General features: G+C 38.0%; 1 protein-coding gene across 1 annotated transcript in view; it reads right to left on the bottom strand.

The window, feature by feature from the left end:
• Positions 1–173: 173 nt before the first annotated feature.
• LOC134501514 (cadherin EGF LAG seven-pass G-type receptor 1-like) overlaps positions 174–14,817 on the bottom strand; it is a 53,999-nt gene continuing 39,355 nt past the window's right edge. Inside the window, exons 22-27 of the mRNA XM_063309355.1 lie at positions 12,579–12,673; positions 12,065–12,168; positions 10,935–11,102; positions 6,412–6,654; positions 5,172–5,439; positions 174–4,584 (exon numbers count right to left, since the gene is read on the bottom strand). Of these exons, the coding sequence (XP_063165425.1) occupies positions 4,560–4,584; positions 5,172–5,439; positions 6,412–6,654; positions 10,935–11,102; positions 12,065–12,168; positions 12,579–12,673 (903 nt within the window). The 3' untranslated portion in view covers positions 174–4,559. The remainder of the gene's footprint in view (positions 4,585–5,171; positions 5,440–6,411; positions 6,655–10,934; positions 11,103–12,064; positions 12,169–12,578; positions 12,674–14,817) is intronic.

The raw sequence follows: 14,817 nt of genomic DNA, 5'->3' as shown, positions 1-14,817 counted from the left end.
TTTTTCTAAAATGCTCTTTATTTTTAGGGGGCTTGTTTTAGTGTCATTTTGTTCTTTGTTTTCATCCCATTTTGTAGATTTGATTTCATTGAAAACCACAGCATGTAAATGTAAATAATAAATACACAAGACATCGATCATTTTATGGAAATAAATGCTTGACATAGAAATACAAACAAATCCAAAAGTTTAATTTACTGTTACATTTTCTCAACTGTGCTCAAATTCCAGTGTTTTGAACTTTAATAAATATACATTTTAAAAACTCTCCAGTGTCTAAAATCTGTCATAAATCGTAAAAAATAGGTTCTTATTTCCTCTGTGGTTAGTGCACAGCTGGTGTTCTGATCAAAAATAACTAACTACATCTCATTGGGCAAAATATACACATAGATGTAACATCATTTAGCACATATTGAAGTATGATAGGCAAACACACATTCAATTTTTTTACATCAAAGTTTTATGCAGCATGAAAGCAATATACATAGTTTTTAAAGAGCATGACTCTTCCCCTCTTCTAAAAAGGCCTCATGGGAACAGGGTTGATGAAAAAAATAATTTAGCAAACACTTATTACATACGGGATTTTTATCTGGATTTGAAAAAAGTAGTGAAAGTTTGCATATGTAATATTTAAAAACAGAATAACGAAATCTCCAATCCACATTATGCACTTTTAAAATTCACAGGGAGAAAGATTTAAGAATTAATTCTTAATTCTCCCACTGAAAAATGGGCTGTAAAAGTGTGTAACTTAGTTGGGCCATGCTCACTCAGTTAACATCTGCTTTACGGTATAAGAAAAAAAAATCAAAGCGGCAAGGCTTGAATTCTGAGAACAAGTATAAATATGAAACACAGCTCATGTACAAAATAAAAACATTTGTACTTCTCTCCACTAAACAATACCATTCTCTATAACAGTGTTTCTCAACTTTGGCAACTTGAGGATGTGTGAACTTCAACTCCCAGAATTCCCTAGGCAGCATGCTGTGGAATTCTGGGAGTTGAAGTCCACACATCTTCAAGCCTCCAAGGTTGAGAAACACTGCTGTATAGTATAAGAAAGAGTCCTTCTCACAAGGCAATTCTGGGCACTTGGGTTGTTTTGAATAATGATTGTGCATGTGTGTTCATATGTGCGCATCATCGAAGTATTTTAAGTTATGCTGCTTGATAATACAAAAGATGTTTAACTGCAAACTGAAGCATTTAAACTCACGAATTATAGGAATTCAAAAGCTCAGTTTTGATTTGAATCAATATAAGTTGTATCCTTTTCTTAGCAAAATAAGTCATCTGGTGATTCAAAACTTACGTTAAGAAATATTTTAGATTTTGTGCAGGTTCATTAATTCAATCACATTTGATGTGCATCTGTTTATTTTCTTACACATTCACACAATGAAGGAGGAGTCTGGTAGCATCAACTAACACATTTTATTAAAGGCATAAGCTTTTGTGAATGGCTTTGTTAGTCGGAAAAGGTGCTATCAGACGACTCCTGATTTTTTGCTACCGTAGACTAACACAGCCTTTCTTCTACAAAATGACACAATTGAAGAGAATGTGTTTCTGCAGTTAGAAGTAATACTAAGTATAAGGTAGATCACAAGTGAAACTGGAAATGATTGATGTAAATGCTTTCATATTATGCACAATTCAGGGGGAATTTCTCCTAAACATTGCCCTCTGATAGGACAGGGAAGTCAATGGACCAAATTATTAAACTTTAATTCAACTTGAATGTGTAAAATTCTGCCTCCCACCCCATCCTCTCATTAATAAAACTTCTAGCAAACAAAATTCATAGAGACCCTGATTTAAAGGCATTTTTGGGTTCATTTTTTCTGCAGAAGTCCTTCTCATCAAGGGAGAGTAGCCTTCTTCAGATCAAATTCTGAATCTATAAATCTAAATTAATAGTAGATTATAGACTTCTCAAAAAGAAAAAGATTATGGAACTTTCCTGAGCATCCAAACATTTTTCCCCTGATGAAAATGAGTTCGGAAGTACATATTGAACACTTATATAGTTACTTCTGGTAAAAGTTTATACCTTATGTAAATTATTAATTTGATCATCACAACTCTTATTGATGACTCTTATTCCAGTTATGAGAAAAAGGCACTTTGGCTCAGAGATAACAGCCAACTGGGGCCACTAGCAAATTCACAGCTAAGGCAAAGTTTGGACTAGAGCAGTTCTCAAGCTGTAGGTCAGGAATCCAGGGAAGGGAAAAGACAGTATCTACATTTATTGCTCACTGGAAACCCCTTATGGGCTTTTTGTGGAAAATAGAAAAAAATGAACTTATGATTTGTGGTTTTGATGATTAGACAGGATAGATTATAGAAAGAAGAGAGACATGTTGTAACTTTAGAGAAAGAGATAATTATAACTGCTATAAAAGAAGATCAGAAGCTACTTCATTGTATCTTTTTTTTCTTTTTTTCTTTTTTTCCTTCCTTGCACTTTCAGCTTTTTCTTTCTTTTTTTTTTCTTATTAGTTTGTATTAATTTTTTTAAAAAAAACTTTCAATAAAATTATATATTAAAAAAAGGAATCCAGGGAAGGGGTTTTACAATTAAAAACAAAGAAACAAACTGATCACCCCTGGGAGTGCTGTCAAAACTTCTCACTTTGCCCATGCAAACCCCAGGGGATAGTTGGAGTACCAAAAGTTTGAGAATTCCTGTGAGATGCAGATTAAAAATAAATGATTAAAAGTGGTATATTTCTTGTCCAATGCTAACCTCAGTGAAATTATTAATTTTACTCATGGGAGAGGGGTCCCATCAATTTAGGGGGTTGTAATCTGAGGATTCCTGGCCTAGAGATTTCCTGTCTTATATCATCTTTTTTGCTTACATATGGGCTTTCTAGTAGTAGTTTGATTAAATCTAAAGTGGCTTGCATTAATTAAATTCTTCAGTGTATTTTACCCAGTTGATTGAGAAGAATTAATTGTGAGTCTAATCATAGCTGAAACATTTCACAACAGATGTTTTCTCTAATTTATAAATACCACAAAAATTGAAAAACTGACAAAGCTGTTCCTTTCTTTCTTCAAACTGTTTTGAACACAATGCTGTAAAAATATTTAGTTCACCTGACCTGTAAGATGTTTCATGTATTTTAAAAATTTCTGAACATTTGCTAAGAGATGGAGAAATTAGAATATTCTTAGACTTTTTCTAAAGAGTGAAGTATGGAAACAAAGTGTAATTTTAACTTTTAAAAGAGTAAGATGAAGGAGGAACAAGCTTCAAAAGTTAAATAAATTTCAGCAGAATTAGATGATACTATTAAAAAATTATAGCAATCTCAAAACAATGCTGAAGATAGGCTATGAATTCCACCAAGGGGGTGGTGGAGAATCTAAATATCCTGAAGAATAGAAAGAGGACCAGACTGCCTTAGAAATCTACCACAGGTAGATTTATGAGGATGGATTCATACACTGTGCCAAGCCATGGCATGCTTAATCACAACTGGCTGTTTCACACAGATGCCAAGCTATATGCAATGGCTTACAAGCCACAACTGGCTCCACATGACACACTAAGGCACAAATAAACAACCCACCTATTGTAACTTAATGCAATGAAGGAATCCAGTGAGCCTATGAACACATGCGCAAATATTGTCTTGAGACCATAAAAGTACACACTGCAGCCATTAAAATATTTCAGGTTCATATGATGAATGAATGAATTTAACACCTTAACATGTCAGGCTTTTTTAAAAAGACTCACAGATCAAGCTGAGATTCCTCTCCCTTTCCCTCTCTGCTCAAATGCCAAATTCAAGTAAACTCGTGCAATTCTTTTTTAATATAAAAAATATCAAAGTTCTTTCGCAATTGCTCTCCTGCTATCAAATCTGAGAAAAAACAGTAAATATATGAAATGTACAAAAGAATTGCCATACAAAATATATAAAATTATCTACAGCTATATATATATATATAGATATATATATAGATTTATTTATATATATTTATATAAAACAATGGTATTTTAAGGCAAGGTATCCACCGCATGCTGGGATAGAAACTGGAGAAGAAATGAAAGGACACTTGATGGGATACCTCTTCCTCCTGAATTCTGCAATCCTGCTGAAACAGAGCAAAACCCCAGCATAAAATCAGATGGGGGCCTGATGATACATCGTTCATGTTATTGACGATTTATTCCTCAAAAGTAAGTCTCTTGTCAGACAGACTGCCCTGCCCAACACCCCTTGCAGCACTGCTATGGCTCAGACCACTTTTCAAAGGCATTCTTTTGCAGTGGCGAATTCCATTTGCTGGTCTCCATATGGCACAATGGATGCAGTCAGGCGAGTACTTGAAGGGACTATAACTGTAGCTTTAGTGAGCAACTCACAGGAAACTGTGGAATTGCCACAAGTAGGTGCAGATTTCCAGAAGTGACAGTCTTGGCACCCTCACTCCACGGTGAGCAAATGCAGACTCGAGTGATGCCAAGGAAGTGATGTACAGTAGAGTAATTCTCCAAGGTAAAAGGGTCTTCACAATTTCCTGATGATTCAAATTGAAGTTTCATTACTGCCTCTGTTCATGAGAAGAAGTAACCATGCAACTTAGGGTTAAACAGTGCCAAGCTGACAATTGCAAGTGAAACTACCTAGATTATCAGAGTTATGTTAATATGCAGAAGAACAGCCATGCTTCAACAGCTAAGCTTCCCCAAGTGTGGCCCATTTTTGATGGAGTGCAAAAGACAAAAGTGGCAGAAAATTCTTGAGAAATAATATTGGGAAGGGGTGCAGGGTCTTAGATGAAGATAACTGGTAAAGGAAACATTTTGGGAGAAGACAGAAGTTAGGTTTGAGAATACAAATCCAGTGTATCTGATTAGATCAGAGAGATTATACTAAACGTAACTCTTTCAGGGGTCACAAAAACTCCCTTACGAGCAAGTCATGATCAAAGCGTTGAAGGACATGAAAGGGAGGAGGAGGAGGAGGTGAAGCAGCAAGGGAGGCGCAGATGGCTCTGATGCTCATTCCTGAATGAATGTCCAAAACAAACCACTGCAAGAATTAAGTGGTACGTCTTTGGAAAGAAATAAACATCAGAAATTCAAGAGGGGTGGCACAGTGGGAAAAGCACGGTAAATGTGCAGACTTGGCACTCACTCAGAATCCGAGTTATTCTCAGCCGTTATTGTTCCCATGTGGACATTCATGGCTAAACCATTTATCTGTTCTGGAGAATGTTCTCTTCTTGGGTTTTTTATTGTTACCCCCGAGTCTGAAGTGGAGCGAACACCATTGTTAGTCCCAATGGAAGTTGTTCGAGGTGAGATTGCCGTTTGATTATAGTCTGACATTTTCTCCCGTAGTCGATTCTTCATATTTTTGTCCACTAATGGAGGAGGGTAGGTGATCTTATTTTTCAGTATGCCTAAAAAGGGAAGAAGAGGATGTGGCCATCATCATATTAATATAATCAGATGGAGAAAAAAAACCTCAAAAGGTTCAATTAGTAAAAGGCAATGCTCTCTGCATATTTACTATATATTTGACATGAAGAAAGCTTCTGTTTCCAACTTCTATTAATATGCTTCACCTGAGGTACCTGATGCCCATCTGGATATCGCCTGCCCCACGCCATGCAAGTGTAGCGTCAGCAGGAATAATATTAGCATTTAACCCTGACTTCTCTCTACTTTATGGTAGAAACTATTTTAGTAAGGAATTAGGGTCAAAGCACTGAAGGAAGTCCATAGGGATTTCACAAAGGGGTTTCACAAAGACTTTCTGCAAGGGTATTGGACTTTCCGCCACTTCACACATGAGGCTGAGAGAAACAGAGGCAGGCCAGAGTGTCCTTCCCTGTCACAATCCAAGATAACAGCTCTTAACGGCATGTCACCATATATGCTGTGATTTCAGGTTACACCTAAAGTACCTTAGAAGTACACTTCCCAATTGTAATTTGTGAAATGGCCTTAAGTTTTTTATTTATTATTACATTTATACACCAGCCATCTCACTATAGAAGTGAGAACACTGAACAATTTAATTCTGAAAGCCCTTGTTTTTCATGGTAATGCAACTTGTATTAAGAACATAACAAGAACTATATTAGATGAGGCTGAAAGTCCATCTGTTTCAGCATCTTCTTTCTCACAGTGACCACACAGAGACCTCTGGATGGCCCACAACTGAAGCAAAAGGCAAAAATCTTCTCTCAGGATTGTTCTCTAGCAATCAATATTCATGATAGGTCTGACTCTGAAGGCATCACATATTATCATGATTAATAATGACTGATGACGTTATCCTTCATGAATTTATCTTTAAGCCATATAATTAGATAGCTTTCACCCCATTTTGTAGTAGTGAATTTTATAGTTTAAACTTTCCTTAATACCTTTCCTATGTTCTGGTGGCTGGTGGTTTTGATGAGTGAGTGGTTTATTCTCCTTTTGCTGTCCATCTTCCTCTTTTTCCTGAGGTATTTCACTGCTGTGATTCACTTGATTTTCCTGATGAAGTTCCACATTAACCTTGGTTTCCACCTTCAGTTTTTGTTTTGCATTTGGCTCCTCCTCATCACTCGCATCGATGCCCTCAGATGGCCAATAGGGTTTCACATGGTTGGGCACAGTATCAGCTGCAGGATACAAAATAAGACCATATTTAAAACAACACACACACACACAGATTTTTGAACGACAGTTTCAATGAGCATCTCTTCAAATTTCTGCAATTACCTTCAACTTAAAGAGAAAAGGTCCATCAGCAAGGAAAGACTTTTCTATTGCTCACTGCTCACAAAGATTCTTTGTTATGGTCAATTACCAGTCCACAAAACACATTGCATACATAAAACTAATTGACACTGATTAATTAGGTAAGATGCCAATCAAGTCACTGAGCAACTCTCATACTACATGACAGAATTTGCCACAATTGAAGAAATAAAATCCCTTGAGCCCGAAAGTCAAAGCTGTAAATAAAATTGATCAGAATGACTGGGAAATTTGGTTAAATGTGGAGTTAACAGCTTGTGGCGGGTGTCAGTATAAAGCAAACAAGACATACATAATGGTTTCAACAGTTCCTCTTCTGCATTGGTATAGTCTAGATTTGGATGGAATAATTTATATCTCCCATTAAAACCACTGATGGAAGTGCTTTGTATTGTGCCAAGGTTAGAGCCCTCCTCAATCTGGGGACAGTAATTTAATTTAAATCTGAGAGGTCCGGAAGGCATGTGAGGGCTGCTTCAAAAAATATATTTAGGAAGGGACATCAGATCTGATTGAATATTGATGTACTTAAGGTACTGCTTGAGTGCTTGTACTGCATGCTCATGCCCTAGTATGTGCAGCTGAGTTAAAGAAAAACCCAAGACTTCCAGTTTCTTATGCACTGCCTTGGCCGATAATGGATCAAAATTACCAGAAAGGACTTGGGGTGGAGGTGGGGGGGGAAATAGCTTAGTCCAGTATGTGAAAATGTGTATCCAGGCACTGGATTTGATTTTACTGACATTCCAATCTGATGGCCATTCTTGTGTTTTCCAAATTTGCTGGCATATAGCATGCATTACCTTGACAGCATCATCTTGCAAGATTTTGAACAGTTCAGCTGGGATGCCGTCGTCTCCTGCTGCCTTGTTATTAGCAATGCTTCTTAAGGCCCATTCAACCTCACTCTTCAGGATGTCTGGCTCTAGCTCACTGACCACACCGTCAAAGCTATCCCCGATATTGTTATCCTTCCTATACAGGTCTTCTATATATTCTTGCCACCTTTTCTTGATCTCTTCTTCTTCTGTTAGGTCCTTGCCATCTTTGTTTTTGGTCATACCCATTTTTGCCTGGAATTTACCTCCAATGTTTCTAATTTTCTGGAAGAGGTCTCTTGTCCTTCCTATTCTATTGTCTTCTTCCACTTCCGCTCATTGCTTGTTTAAAAATAATTCCTTATCTCTTCTGGCTAACCTCTGGAATTTTGCATTTAATTGGGCATATCTCCCCCTATCACTGTTGCCTTTTGCTTTCCTTCTTTCTTGGACTACTTCTAGTGTCTCAGCAGATAGCCATTTTGCCTTCTTGGTTTTCTCTTTCTTTGGGATGTATTTTGTTGCCGCCTCCCGAACAATGCTGCGAACTTCTGTCCATAGTTCTTCCGGGACCCTATCTACTAAGTCCAGTCCCTTAAATCTATTCTTCACCTCCACTGCATATTCCTTAGGAATATTAGTGAACTCATATCTAGCTGATCTGTGGGTCTTCCCTAATCTCTTTAGTCTGATCCTAAATTGTGCAGTAAGAAGTTCGTGATCGGAACTACAGTCAGCTCCAGGTCTTGTTTTTACCGACTGTATAGATGTCCGCCACCTTTGGCTGCAAAGGATGTAGTCAATCTGGTTTTGGTGTTGTCCATCTGGGGAAGTCCATGTATAAAGCCGTCTCTTAGGTTGCTGGAAGAGAGTGTTTGTTATGCAGAGTGAGTTGTCTTGGCAAAATTCTATCAGCCTATGTCCTGCTTCGGTTTGTTCTCCCAGGCCATGCTTACCTGTAATTCCAGGTGTCATTTGACTGCCCACCTTAGCATTCCAGTCTCCCGTGATGAAAATAACATCTCTTTTAGGCGTGTTGTCCAGTAGGTGCTGCAGATCCTCATAGAACTGATCAGCTTCTTCAGCTTCTGTGGTTGGGGCGTATATTTGGATCACTGTGATGTTAGATGGCTTGCCCTGAATTCGAATTGAGATCATTCTATCGTTGTTTGGATTGTATCCAAGCACTGCTTTAGCCACTTCACAATTAATTATGAAGGCTACTCCATTTCTTCTGTGGTTCTCTTGTCCACAGTAGTAGATCTGGTGGTCATTTGATGTGAAGTGGCCCATTCCAGTCCATTTCAGTTCACTGATGCCCAGAATGTCTATCTTTAATCTTGACATCTCACCAATAACCACATCCAATTTGCCCTGGCTCATAGATCTTACATTCCAGGTTCCAACGGTGTGTTGATCCTTAGAACATCGGATTCGCCGTTCACCACCAGCACCGTCGGCCACTAGCCGTCCTTTTGGCTTTGAGCTAGCTGCGCCATCACATCTGGGGCTAGTTGAACTCATCCTCTGTTCCTCCCCAGTAGCATTTTGACCATCTTCCAACCTGGGGGTCTCATCTTCCAATGGTATACCGACATATCTCTGGTTGTACTGATCCATTTAGTTTTCACAGCAAGAATACTGGGGTGGGTTGCCATTACCTTCCCCAGGGATCGCATTTAGTCTGGCCTCTCTGTCATGACCTTTCCATCTTGGGTGGCCCTTCACGGTTTAGCTCATGGCATCATTGAGGTGCTCAAGCTCCAGCACCATGACAAGGTAACGATCCTTTGCTGAAGTTTACTGATATTAGTATTGCAATTTAGGATCATGTTTGAAATGTAACTTAGGAAATAGAATCATATATATTAGACAAGATACTTATTGTGCCACATGGGATTTTATAAGGGAGTCAAAGAACCACATCTTCCAACTGTACCCCTCCTGTGCTTTTCCATTGCTTCTTCAGTCCTTTTCATGCCACACAGAAAATTAAATAAAAACAGCATTAAAAACAAAAAGTAGATTAATTGGTAGTACCAAGAATCCACCATCTGAAAGCACTTTCTGTTAGCAAAAAGCTGTATTAGCTTGAAAGCAGATTGTACAAAATTTCAGGTTCAGGCCCATGATTCCTTCTTTTTCCCTCAATTACTTGCAATTTCATTTTCCTATTTTTCTGCCTCCACCAAGGCTGCTGAAAACCCAGCAGCAGAATTAGGAGCAGATATCTTTTTCCCACCACTGAATGTTTATGATGTAACCAAGTGTGATTTGGGATATTAAGTTTAAGTCTGTGGAGTTCTTGGTGCTCTCTGAGCTTGGTTGTTTTCTTGCAGACGTTTCATTGCCCAACTAGGCAACATCTTCAGTGAGAGTCTCTGTTGCATGATTCAAGAGATCTGTTCTGCTCAACCTGCTTGATTTAACAGTTTTCCATCAGCTTTCCCATAATTCAATAACCCATCTCCAATTTCTGCAATCCTTGAACTTAGATGTCCTTGAAATATCCTATCAGCAATGTTGGCTTAGTAGAAAGTGCATCCTTATATTTCACAGAGGGCATAAAGCTGAAGAAAAGCTCTGTATTCTTGAAGAAGTCAGACATGTTTTCTCTTCAAGAACCTTACCAGAATACCCCATGATGCTCCAAATCTTTAATTCCAACATACCTATAACCTGGGCTATGTGAGCTAATCTAGAGGATGTTAATATATGCATTATTCTACCTACAGCTGATAAGTTTACTGAATTTCCCTTTTTTATCTGTTTGGTTCATGCACTTGTATCCATGTATGTAATGTGAAAAAAAAACCAGGGACAGAGATACTATAAAAAAATCAAAATAGAAAAGTAGCCTTAAAGTATAGTTCTCCAACTTCTCAAGTATAATTTCACATTACAAATAAGACCATGCACCCCATCCAAAGTGCCTATTCAGTCTCCACAAATAAAGCATGCAGTAGCTGCATCCTTCTTTGCAGGGGTTGCTATTAAAACAAAGTGAACCTCCTTTTTCAGGTTAACAACAGCAGGTCATCTAGAGAATCTCCTAGCACAACACAATCACTCCTTTGCATTACAATGTATTTCTATAGTTTTTTTAGCATTTTAAATACTGCAGTCTCTTTACAAGCAGCCCAAGATAATGAATATTTGAATTCTACAGAGGAGGTCTTGAAGCAACCAGAGCTGCTCTTCAGGTGAGATGGGCAGGGACGAAATTCGAAATATAGCTAGCTAGCTAGCTAGCTTGAAGAACCACATTCTGACTGGCTTTCTTTGGGCAGTAAGTCTACATTTTCCAAGCGGGAAGCTTTTACCTTTGGGAGTGCTGTGGACCGGGATCCGCTCATTGTTTTTCAAAGTGCCAGTGTTCCATTTCTTCTCCACGTCTATCACATCTTCCTCACTCTCTGAAGAGTGAGAGGAGGCATACGAACTGCTGTGTTCATCAAGGGACAGTTCACTGTCAGAATCAGAATCGCTCTCTGTCGACAAAAATAACCACACAAACCAGTGAAATGAGCTGTGACAAACAAAACTGAATTTTGCCATAGATTTCCCATTACTATATTGGGATGAGCTTTTTACTATATGCAAGGATACAGCCAAGTGAGGCTGATACTAGGAATCTGCAGTGCAAGTAAAATCTAACATTGGTAACTAATTTCTCTCATGTGCATAATTGCCCAGCTGTTTTTTTCCAAGAGAAAGATGGTTCATGGACTCCATTAGCCATCACTCTTGTTTGAGAGTGGGAGGAATTTGTGGAAAGGAACATGTGGTCAACCTACATGTTGCACCGTGGCCTTCAGCCACCTTACATTCCTGGAGACACAGGAGACATGCCCACAGTGAGCTTCCAATGCTGAAGGTGAACTTGGACCCGGGTTTTCTTAGTTCTACTCCATCACCTTAATGACTACACCAAATAAAAACCCAGATGTCTATAAGCTTAATCCAGATGTTCTGCATTTTACTGTATCTCCCTGTCAAATGGAAGCTAGTAGTAATGACAGATGATGTAAATTGGTGTAATATACAGTAAGCTGGCTGGAATGATGCCATCCAGCATGTGCTTTGCAGTAACGGCTAAAGGACCAGGGGGAGCCAGGTTCAAATGCCTGACAAATCAGGGTCACTGACTTATATTATGTGGTCCAAACGCTAGGATTTTCACTGAGTGTTTTAACTATTTTTCTCTCCTTTGAAACCAATGGTCCACTTCTGCTTTCCTGTTTTGTATGGCCTTATCTTTCCTACTGTTAAAAACAAGCTGTTTCTACTCCATGGGTCTATTCTAGCTGATGGTATTTGACAATTAGACCATTATCCTGTGCTTTTTGTTTGCATCAGGTTAATAAAACTAAACTAAGAAATACGGCCCTAACTAAGCGTAGAAAACAAAAGGCGCATTAGTTAAATCCATTGAATTTTGTATTTCTCTTACCATTGGATTTTGATGGCTTCCTTTGGAAGATGGAGGAATCTCCTTCAGTATTATTACCAGCTCTTGCTTGACTTGATATACTGAGCTTCTGGGCTGCTTCATCTCTACTAAATCAAGTAAGTAAGTAAATAAATGTTTCCCAATCAGTGCTTAAAAATCTAAGCAAAACTAAAAATTATACTGTATTTTGTCGTCTTGTCCTAGTGGATTATATGGTAGTAGTGTAGACAATAGAGTAAGTGAACCATTGCTCATTACTGTTCTTGTCTGATCAAAGTGCATGGACACTGCAAGAGCACAGAGAAAATACATTGCATAAGAACAAATCTGCAGAGAAAGGAGGGAAGGGCAATTTGTGCAAAAGGGGCAACACATTATTTTGTTTGCCAAAGGAGCAAGGAACCATTTTATTTGTAAAAGAAACACAAAAAGAAAAGGAAATGTGGAAAACCATGCACCATCACCAGATTACCTGAGGATACAAGCAAGGTAGTTATTGTGATTGCTGGCTGACCTGACGGTGCTTTCTAGGGAGACTGTGGATTCCCCAATTGTGGTTCGATACATATTTGGTTCTTCAATATACGTATCGTTGCAATTCAGAGACCGCTGAGAGAGGGATAAAAAAGAAGAAACGTCAGCTGGAAAGCAAGGCTACTTAAAAGATAGATGGTATTTTAAAAAATGTTACATGTCCAGATAGGTCGCAATTAGTGCGACTTTGAATAGTGCGATACTCGATTTGGTGCGAATTATAAATTAATACCAGGTTGCGTTTAATGCGAGCCAAAATTCAGTTAGTATGAGGCTAGTGCACATGTGATTGAGGCTAGCACATGTGCGGTTGCCATTGGGGTTTTAGACTGTTGTGTGTGCAAAAATGGAGAAAAGGAAGGTTCCATTCAAGGAAAGCTCAAAAATGAAGAGGTTGATTTTGAAGAACCACAGTAGACTACACAAGATAGCAGGTACATTTTGGATATGGGTTGATCCTCTTTTACTATTACACAGTATTTCATTACTACACATATAAAAATTTATGTTTACAATTTTTAATTGCCTATTTCCATCAGGCTGGAACCAATTATCCTATTTTCCACAGAAATGTTATTTCGAATAGTGCAAATTCGAATAATGCAACCATTTTGTGGGATTAATTAACCACACTAATTGAGACCTTCCTGAAAAATAATATGTATATCTAAAGCTTCTGCTGGGCTATAAGCTAAGCTGGGCTTTCTCCATAGTATTTTAGCACAGGAAAAAAGATCCCACAGGAAACCATTCTTACTATTTTTCTTCCTGCTTGTTCTTTGCATTCTTTGGGGTGGAGAGGACACTCTAGATTGTTGGCAATCTGAAATGGAACATCCCATGAAGACTCACATTATGTAATTAACTGAGTCTTAACAGCCTTAGTAATCAAACGAGTCTTAAACTCTTTAAAAATAATCAGATTTTTTCATGGTTAGTTAAAACAAGGATCAGCCTTACTAATCTTTTGCTTAACTTACAGTTTTGCTTTTCGGAGAAAGAAAAGAGCTGCCTTCAGTAAAGAACTTCTAATAATAAAAAGAAACATTTTGCTCTCTAAAAAAAAAAAAAGGAATAATCCAACTTTCCATTTCTATTTATAATGGTCAAATAAGACATTTGCTCCAGTTAATTTTTTTTCCTGATTCTCCTATTTGCACTGTAAGTAGGGCTATCTGATCTCAAGCTTAAATAAAAGCACACATGCACATCAACTACAAAAACATTTACATAATTTGCACATTAATTAATTAATTAATATTAATTAATGTAGATTATTTTATTTTTTTATTCTTGGCTCCAACAGTCTCAGGCTATATTGGAATAAGCATACATAGATCTGACTGGAGTAAATACAGAAATATGATTTGTATTTCCTTTAAGTTCTGTCTTTTATTTTATTTTGTTATATAATTATTGTTTTGTATTTTGTATTCTGATATGTCCTTATAACTAATCAATAAATCATAATCATCATCACAGAGAATGCATGCACTATTTCAGTCTCTGCCATGAAAACACACAAACCACCTTCTCAAGTCCCAAATTCCTGCATCTCTGAATAATTCAACGTGAAGTTACTCTTTCCACATATTCAAATTAATGGCCTCTCTCTGTCCTATGGATGCCTGCTCATAGCTTGCTTCTTCCTGCATAAAACTTTCTTTCGTCTTTAAATTAGTGGTGCCAGGGACAGTGACAATAAACTCCTTGACACTCTCTTGTTGAATTAATGGAACAGAGCATATCCTCCTCAATCTCAAAACATGTTTGCTGAACCAAGCTGTGGAAACTACCTGCAGCCACCTTGTAATTAAGGCCCCCATGTGTTCACTGTTGCCTTCTCTTAAGTCTTTGCCACCAGTTGTGACCAGTTGTCTATTACGTGGCTGGATTTGGTTCTGTGCATGAACAAAAGTAAGAAACAGGACCCAGGTGGCCCAAAATCCCAAAAAAATTGGACCGTGAACTTGAATTAATTAATTAACTAACTAGAGGTTAAGGCAACAGGCTAGAAACCAAGAGGCTGTCAGTTCTAGTCCCGCCTTAGGCATGAAAGCAGGCTGGGTGACCTTGGGCCAGTCACCTTCTCTCAGCCCAACTCACCTCGCAAGGTGGTTGTTGTGGGAAAAATAGGAGGAGGAGAGTATGTTCACTGCCTTGAGTTATTTATAAAAATAATAAAGGCAGGATAGAAAATAAATAAACAAATAAATCCC

The sequence above is a fragment of the Candoia aspera genome, chromosome 7 (genome assembly GCF_035149785.1).
Source record: "Candoia aspera isolate rCanAsp1 chromosome 7, rCanAsp1.hap2, whole genome shotgun sequence".
Classification (NCBI taxonomy): Eukaryota; Metazoa; Chordata; class Lepidosauria; order Squamata; family Boidae; genus Candoia; species Candoia aspera.
This window is presented reverse-complemented; position numbering and strand designations above follow the sequence as displayed.